The sequence below is a fragment of the Arvicanthis niloticus genome, chromosome 26 (assembly GCF_011762505.2).
Source record: "Arvicanthis niloticus isolate mArvNil1 chromosome 26, mArvNil1.pat.X, whole genome shotgun sequence".
In the NCBI taxonomy this organism is placed as follows: domain Eukaryota; kingdom Metazoa; phylum Chordata; class Mammalia; order Rodentia; family Muridae; genus Arvicanthis; species Arvicanthis niloticus.
In genome coordinates this window covers 33,178,235-33,186,607 of record NC_133434.1, presented here as the reverse complement: position 1 = coordinate 33,186,607, position 8,373 = coordinate 33,178,235, and the positions used below count along the sequence as shown (strand labels likewise).

Here is an 8,373-nt window from a genome sequence, read left to right as displayed (position 1 = left end):
GGGAGATGACTTCAAGGGCCGGCCAGACTTCTACAGCTTCACTCTGATCACTAACGGAAAGAGCATGACTTTCAACCCAGACTCTGGACCAGTGTGGGCTGCCCGTCGGCGCCTGGCCCAGAATGCCCTGAAGAGCTTCTCCATAGCCTCAGACCCGACGTCAGCATCCTCTTGCTACTTGGAGGAGCACGTGAGCAGGGAGGCTGAATACCTAATCAGCAAGTTCCAGAAGCTGATGGCAGAGATTGGCCACTTTGACCCTTACAAGTATTTGGTAGTGTCAGTGGCCAATGTCATCTGTGCCATGTGCTTTGGCCAACGTTATGACCATGATAACCAAGAGCTGCTTAGCATAGTCAGTCTAAGCAATGAGTTCGGGGAGGTTACTGGTTCTGGATACCCAGCTGACTTTATTCCTGTCCTCCGTTACCTGCCCAACTCTTCCCTTGATGCCTTCAAGGACTTGAATAAGAAGTTCTACAGCTTCATGAAGAAGTTGATCAACGAGCACCTCCAGACGTTTGAGAAGGTAGAGGCTGGGGAGAAGCAGGCGGTGATGGGAAGCAGTTAGGATCCAGGGCCAGAACATCACAGGCAAGCTTAAAGCTGGTAGCAGAGCGTACGCTGTCCTCAGCAGGCAATAAAACTTTTCTTGGTTGGTCCTTCTGTATATCCACAGGACAGGAGCTACTGATAGGAGGAGCCCTGGGCCAGTTCTTACTGGACAAGAAAGAATCTGTCTCCTGGCTTTATGGTAGAAAAAGTTAAAGAACTCATTAAATAACTATCAGTGTCAGAGTCCCTTGAGTTGGGTCATCAGTTCTTTAATGTAGAAAGAGACTTGGAGAGGCAAGGGGAAACTGAAACAGCTGCCTCAGAATGTCAGCTCTTGAACAAAGATGTTAATGACAGTGAGGGATCAGGCCTAGATGGAGAGGTAGGTCTGGGACATTTCTCACCTTGTGCTCCTTTGTCTCCCAGGGCCACATCCGGGACATCACAGACAGTCTCATTGAGCATTGTCAGGACAGGAGGCTGGATGAGAATGCCAATGTTCAGCTGTCAGATGATAAGGTCATTACGATTGTTTTGGACCTCTTTGGAGCTGGTATGAGTACTTCAGTGTATCATTTCTGTGCTTGGGTGCCCCTAGTTGCCACATACCTAACCACTGCCTCTGTTCCACCCTGTTCAGGATTTGACACAATCACAACTGCTATCTCTTGGGGCCTCATGTACCTGGTAACCAAGCCTATGGTACAGAGGAAGATCCAGGAGGAGCTAGGTAGGTGGTGTCTCCATTCCAAGGACTCTAAGTGGAGGACCCTGATAAAGTCTTGGCAACCCCTTAATCCTTTTGAACTTCTGTATTCTGTAGACACAGTGATTGGCAGGGATCGGCAGCCCCGGCTTTCTGACAGACCTCAGCTGCCATATCTGGAGGCTTTCATCCTGGAGACCTTCCGGCATTCATCCTTCCTCCCTTTCACCATCCCCCACAGGTCAGGCCATAGATTCATTGATATTTGATACTAGGTCTTAGTTTCGTGTACACGGCCCATTAGAATTCATGGGAAGGATATGGCATGGGCCGGAGTGTGAATTTGCCCTGTGGTCCTGATTCTGACTGAGTGTCCTCTTTCCCCAGCACCACAAGAGATACAAATCTGAATGGCTTCTATATCCCCAAGGGGTGCTGTGTCTTTGTCAACCAGTGGCAGGTTAACCATGACCAGTAAGTTGACAGAGGCAGTGGAAACTTCTGGGTGGGATGAATCCATCCTCTCCTGGGCTTAAGACACCCTTGTCCCTTGGGGATTGATCTACTTGATGCTTATAATCTTCTGAACATTGACTTCAGCTGTCTCCCTCTTCGTGCAGGGAACTGTGGGGCGACCCAAACGAGTTCCGACCTGAAAGGTTTCTCACCCCCAGTGGCACTCTGGATAAGCACTTGAGTGAGAAGGTCATTCTCTTTGGTTTGGGCAAACGGAAATGCATTGGGGAGACCATTGGCCGACTGGAGGTCTTTCTCTTCCTGGCCATCTTGCTGCAGCAAGTAGAATTTAATGTGTCACCAGGCGAGAAGGTGGATATGACTCCTACCTATGGGCTGACTCTGAAGCATGCCCGCTGTGAGCACTTCCAAGCACAGATGCGGTCTTCTGGTCCTCAGCGTCTCCAGGCTTAGACTGTCCTGGATGCTCACCAGACCAGGTGGATGTTCCTGGGGTTCAGCTTCAGCCAGAAACACAGATCCTGGGACATTGTACCTGCCTCCTACTTTGGACTTGTTTCTCTATATGCTGATCACAGACATTGGGCATATGAGAGGCCCACAGGAACCTCAGATCCTTCTCAATTTCAACATCAACTAGAAGGCTTGAAAAGGTTAGGAGATACCTGGGCCTCAGAAAACTCCTGAAGAGCTCTCTGGGTGCTCCAGTAGCTGGCTGGTTTGAAAAATACTTACAGCAGGTCATGCCAGGATCTGTCTGGTTACTTTGACAACTGGGGGCTGCCCAGAATGGAGAGAGAAGACAGCTCAAAATACTGGCACAGAGGTGCTCTTGCTATCTGCTGAGGCTAAACAGCCTTCCCACATGGGTTTATGACACTGTGTGTCGGGGGTGGGGTGGGTGGCCTTTGTCCACCCTACATAGAAATAAACAGGGTGCCCCTGTTCTTGCAAAGCCCATGTTCCTGTTCAGGAAGGACTGAAACTTGTGTCTAGAAAGACCCAAGAACAGAGGGATAGACTCTCTGGGCAGTAAGACCAGGTTTAGAGTAAAGGAATGACTTTTGAGACAGAGTCTTGTGTAGCCCAGGCTGCCTCTGAGCTTGCTACCAAGGGTGGCCTTGAACTCCTTTTTTTTTTTTTTTCTGTTCTTACTACCCTACCAAGTGCTAGGATACAGTCATGGACCACTACACCAGTTCTTCTTCCTTCTTCTTTACTGTATAAAATGTTTTTCTTAGAAAATGTTTGTACATAAGAGCTTCTTATTGTGGCCTGTATTTTGCTTATGCATTTGTATTTGTCACATCTTAAGAGATTTAGGTAATTTGCTAGCGTAACAGAGAAAACCCTAACTCAAGTATCCAGAAATATATAGGAAAAACCTACCTGAGCTAAATAAAAATATTGCCTTGAAGTACTATGTGCAGAGAAGTTTTGAACCTGAAGCTGAGCCACATTCACACCCTTAAGCTCCACCTTATGCTGTGTTTTCCTGTGGGGAGGAGAGCGCTGGCAATGGGTGAGCTGGAGGGAATGCTCGCAGGTGCGGTATCAGTGGGGCCTCCTTCTCCAATGGGTCACACTTTGATAGACAGAATCTCTGGAACTCTGAACAAAAGACTGCTTTTGGAAGCCCCCAAAGCTGGTGGAAGGGTCTGATACATAAGCAGCCCATCTAATTCACAATAACCAGGGCTTTATTAGCCCTTCATAGGGGATATGAACTCTAGAGCTGAGGATGTGGTTAGGTGGGGAGGGATGTTGGAAGAAGTCTCTAGGTCTTTGGGGGATATTTGAACAGAGCCTTTCTTGAAGAATGAGAACCCCCCTTCTTCTTTGTGAATTTCACATCATGTACCCCAATTTCACTCATCTCTCCATCAGTTTGTATCTGCTCTCCACCCTTGTAACCTCTACCCAAAATGAAATATGTCTGTGTGTTTATATATACATATATACACATATACATACACACACACACACACATATATATATATATATATATATATATATATATATATATATATCAAACAGAATCTCATCATGGTAGCTGCAGTGTGTCACAGTATGTCATATAATATACTCTTTTGTTCATACTTCTTTGCTTGCAAATGTTCATTGCAATGAGTCATTCATTCATTGGTCTGATTCGAGGCCTCTGGCTTCTGCTACACTATCAATACTGGATCCTCACTGGGACTCCTCTCAGATAGCTTGTTGTTGCCCTGGGTCATGGAGATCCTGCAGCTTTGGATCTGCAGGACCAGCCCCTTCACGTGCTCCAGTAGTTTATAGATGGGGTAGACCTGAAGTGGACCAACTCAAAGTCCTAAATCTGGGTCTGGGTGGTAGCTAAGTTGGTCAACCTGTCAGCTCTCCCACAACCACACCACCAGGTTGAGCTCTTGCCAGCACTGCCCCCTGGCTAGCTCACCCAGTGCCTCAGGGAGTGAGGCAGGGTCAGCTCTCCTGGAGAAATAGTCTCTTTAGTGGCTCACACTCTATCACCATCCCTTATGAATGTCAGAACAGCAGTGTCAGGTTAGAGGTGGGCCGGAGCCACAGAGCCAGAAGCTCCTGTAACATGCTAAGAGGACGTGCGTCTTGGGATATGACCCTTCCTAGTATCACCCTGCTCAAGCTCCCTCTTGAACAGCTTGTAGTAGACAGCAGTTTCCATACTTATGCTTTCTGACTAGAGTAGATAGTTTCCATCCACCAAGAGTTTCAGGCCATCATAAAGTGCAAATCCAAATCAGAGGGAACCAGGGTGCCCAGTTACCATGCTCGTGGTTTTGTTAAAACCAAACAAAGCAAAACACAGTTGTCTGGAAATGTAGCTCAGTTGATGGCTGTCTAGCGAACCCAGAGCCATGAGTTCCTGTGGTAGCACACACCTGTAATTCTAGCAAGCAGGAGATAAAGGCAGGATGGTCAAAGGTTAAAAGTCACTCTCAGCTACAGAAAGTTTACAGCCAGCCTGGGATATATGAAATCCTGTCTTTGAAACAGAAAACAAATTTGGATTATATGCTATAATATAGAGTAGCCTGTAAAATATCCAGAATAGGAAAATGAAATAGAGCCAAAAATTAAGGAAGACAAGGCAAAGGGAGTTGGGAGGTGCAGGGATTCTTCTAAACATAAGGGAACGTATTTGAAAACCAAGAGTGACGATTGTATAACTTTATGTACACTAAAAACAAAACAAGCAGCAGCAGACCAGGAAGGCCTACAGGCTCAGCAGTCAAGGATTCTTCCTCCTCCTCCAGAGGACCCAAGTTCCATGTCCAGTACCCTTGTGGAGCAGCTCACAATTGTCTGTAACTTCAGTTCCAGAGAAACTGACACCCTCTTCTGGCAACTGTGGGCACTCCCACCCACCCCAACATATGTGTATACCCCCTCAAGTATCCACACACCCACAAAAATTAAATCTTCATTAAAAATACCACAATAACAAACTATGCAGGTTAAATGGTAGGGAAAAATACCATTTTAAAACTATGGAATCTGGACAGCATATATAAAACAATTTATGAGCTGGGCATTCGTAGTACATACTTTTAAACCTAGCACTCAGGAAGCTGAGACAGGCAGATCTCGGAGTTTGAGGCCAGCCTGGTCTACAGAATGAATTCTAGCTCAGTCAGCACTACACAGTGAAAACCTGTTTCACTGTGTACTATCTTGCCTGGCTAATATCCTAAATCTTAGAGGCAATGGCCAATTCACAGAAATGAGCATTCTAACTTCCTAATGCCCAGATTGAGATCCAAGGCTTCTTATGAAAACAATTGGCCACAAATCTGGGACAGAAGATGTGTTAATAAAAGACAAGCCTGGAACACTTGGTCATGACAGATGGTAAAGATACTACAAAAACTCCAGGAATAGATCACTCTGGACAATCTTGAAGAAGTTTTAACTCCTGAAGATAGGACAGTTTGACTATTGATAATAATTTCTACTGAGTACGGTGACATATGCTTTTAATCTCAGAATGCAGGCAGGAGGATTGCTTTGAGTTTGAGCATAGCAACAAACTGACTAAAAATTTTTTCTACATGAATTAAAACCCTTCAAGTGTGTCTGAAGCCATGAGCTCATAAACATTTCTAATTTTATTTTTAGATTTATTTTATGTGTATTGAATGTTTTGCATGCTTGTATATATATGCACCATAAGCTTGCTGGTTCTCTCAGTGGTCAAAAACAAGTGTTAGATCTTCTGGAACTGGAGTTATGGACAGTTGTGGAAAAGCAACAAGCACTTTTAACTTCTGAGCCATTTCTCCAGCTTCTCTTATTTCTCCTTCCTTTCTCTCTCTCTCTCTCTCTCTCTCTCTCTCTCTCTCTCTCTCTCTCTCCTTTCCTCTCCCTTCTCCCTCACCCTCTCTTCTCTCTCTCTTTCTTGGTGTGCTAGCTCTCAGGAAATGCTTCCCAAAAGATTTAACCATGCTCAGTGGTAGTGCATGCCTTTAATCCCAGCACTTGGGAGGCAGAGGCCAGCCTGATTTACAGAGCAGGTTCCAGAGCTACATAGAGAAACCTTGTCTTGAAAAACCAAGAAGAAAAAAAGAAACAGGTTTCATTTCAACAATGTTGTTCTTTTCTTAAGCACCACTAATTTCTCACCTCCAGTCCAACAGTACTGAGCAAAGCAAAAGTTTCACTTTTGTAGTTCTTGTTAATCACAGTGATTTCTTCAGCCCCACCTAACCAGAACCACAGAACCTTAATTCAAAATAACAAATGGTCCCAATAGTCTTTAAATTTTCCTCTGAAACTTCACAGGCCAGGTAATCTGGAATGCTTTCAACATTCTTATCTTCCCATCTCCTACAGAAGAGCTCACTGAGCTCTCATGGACATTCTAGCCCAAAGTTCCAAAGTCCTTCCAAAACATGATCTTAGCTGTGAAAACACCCCACTCCTGGTACCAATTTATCTTAGTTTGGATTTTTATTGCTGTGACAAAACACCATGACCAAAAATCAATTTGGGGAGGAAGAGGTTTATTCAGCTTACACTTCCATATCACTATTCATCATGAAAGGATCTTGACGTCAGAAGCTGGTACAGAGGCCACTGAAGAGTGCTGGTTACTGGCTTGCTCCTCATGCTTGCTCAGCCCTTTTTCTCATTGAACCCAAGACTATCAGGAGAGTCCCATTCACAATAGCCTAGGTCCTCCCACATCAGTCACAAATTAAGAGAAATGCTTTACAGGCTTACACACAGCCAGATCTTATAGAGGCATTTTCTCAATTGAGGTTTTCTCTTTTCAGATAACTCTAGCTTGTGTCAAGTAGACAAACTAGCCAGCATATTTCCTTCCTTTCTTTCTCTCTTCCCTTTCTCTTTCTTACTCCACTCAGATTTCACACACAGAAAACATCTTGCTTAATTTAGCTGCTTTGCTTGCCCATCAACCTCTTAACACCCCAACCTCTCAAATTTCCCGGGAGCCCCGCCCCTTGGCAACGCCCCGTGTCAACGGAAGTGACATCACTTCGGGTTGGCCGAGACGCGGGGGCGTTTCCGGTGGAGGTGGCGGCTGCTTCTGTGTCTGTGGAGGTGGGCGTGAAGCCCCTCGGTGGTGTTTTGGCGAGTGAGGTGGTCTCGGTGTGTTGTGCGGCGCAGGCGGGGACAACCGGCGGGGAGGTGAGCACGAGGGAGGCCGCGTGTTCGCGCGTGCTCGTTGGCTGGCGCTTCCGGGTGGTCAGCTCGGTTTGCTTTTTTAGGCTGCGGGCTTCCAGGCCTTGTAGATCTTTATATTGGCGGGCAGGAACTGCGGTGTGTGCGTGTGTCCGTGTGTGCGCGCAAGAACAGTGTGTGTGCAAGAACTCTTGTGTGCGTTTGTGTGCGTGCGAGTGTGTGCGCGCGCGCCCGTGTAGGAACTAGGGTACTTACTGAGTTAGGTGTAGCCTTAGGATTCGGGTTGGAGGCGATAACGGCTTGGTCTGTCTCAGGCCAGCTTTGGTTGCTCCTGTGACTTCTCAAAAAGCCCCTGCTCTTTCTTTGCCTTCACTTCCTTTGACCAGTGAGGTTAATAGCCACTCAGTCGTGCGAGTGTCACATGGTGGATGTAGCTTGTGACGGACTGGGATGTGGAAATAGATATATTGATGCCCTGCCAAGTGCGCACACTTAACTGCCCTCGATGCGCTGCTGTAGTTATTTTTTTTCCTGTGTTTTGACTGCAGTTATTAGTAATATTTGATCTGTGCTTTAGTGTTGGGAGGACTAGTCCTCATCTACTTAAGTAGTTGCTTTTCTCCCGGTTGCAGAACTGAGAGGAACCTTAATCTTGCCACTATATAAATGACTATCCCTGAGCAGTTTGTATCTCATCTGGAACCCTCAGGTGGAACCCAGTTGTTTTTGTTTTTTGGGGTTTTTTTTTTTTTTTTTTTTTTGTTTTGTTTTGTTTTGTTTTAGAGAGAATGATGTATCCGTTTGGGGGGAGGGGCACACAATTGCCAATTGTTGATTTCTCTGAAGTAAGTAAAAGTAGTTGCAAAGAATGACTTTTTTTTTGGTAACAGGCTCTTAGTATGTTGTTCCAGACATAGTGAGAGCCTGTAGAATTGTCTGTGTAGATCAAACTGGCCTGGAACTCACAACCG

General features: G+C 45.8%; 2 protein-coding genes across 7 annotated transcripts in view; both read left to right on the top strand.

The window, feature by feature from the left end:
* The first annotated feature begins 64 nt into the window (after nucleotides 1-64).
* On the top strand, nucleotides 65-2,191 carry Cyp1a1 (cytochrome P450 family 1 subfamily A member 1). Its single transcript, XM_076924464.1, has 6 exons — nucleotides 65-529; nucleotides 982-1,108; nucleotides 1,196-1,285; nucleotides 1,379-1,502; nucleotides 1,649-1,735; nucleotides 1,882-2,191. The coding sequence occupies exons 1-6, from the start codon at nucleotides 65-67 to the stop codon at nucleotides 2,189-2,191; spliced, it is 1,203 nt and encodes a 400-aa protein (XP_076780579.1).
* A 5,045-nt stretch (nucleotides 2,192-7,236) lies between these two features.
* Edc3 (enhancer of mRNA decapping 3) overlaps nucleotides 7,237-8,373 on the top strand; it is a 48,735-nt gene continuing 47,598 nt past the window's right edge. For 4 of the 6 annotated variants that reach the window (XR_013107622.1, XM_076925587.1, XM_076925586.1 and 1 more), the window contains exon 1: nucleotides 7,262-7,408. The gene's annotated coding sequence lies outside the window, so the exon portion shown is untranslated. Of the gene's footprint in view, nucleotides 7,409-8,373 lie in introns of all 6 variants that reach the window. The other 2 variants (XM_076925588.1, XM_076925590.1) reach the window with 1 other exon arrangement.

Bases quoted from the DNA above. Each gene is read 5' to 3' on its own strand.
- Cyp1a1 (XM_076924464.1), top strand. From the start codon at position 65: ATGACTTTCAACCCAGACTCTGGACCAGTGTGGGCTGCCCGTCGGCGC. The intron at 530-981 runs GTAGAGGCTGGG...TTTGTCTCCCAG, and splicing joins ACCTCCAGACGTTTGAGAAG to GGCCACATCCGGGACATCAC. The intron at 1,286-1,378 runs GTAGGTGGTGTC...TGTATTCTGTAG, and splicing joins GAAGATCCAGGAGGAGCTAG to ACACAGTGATTGGCAGGGAT.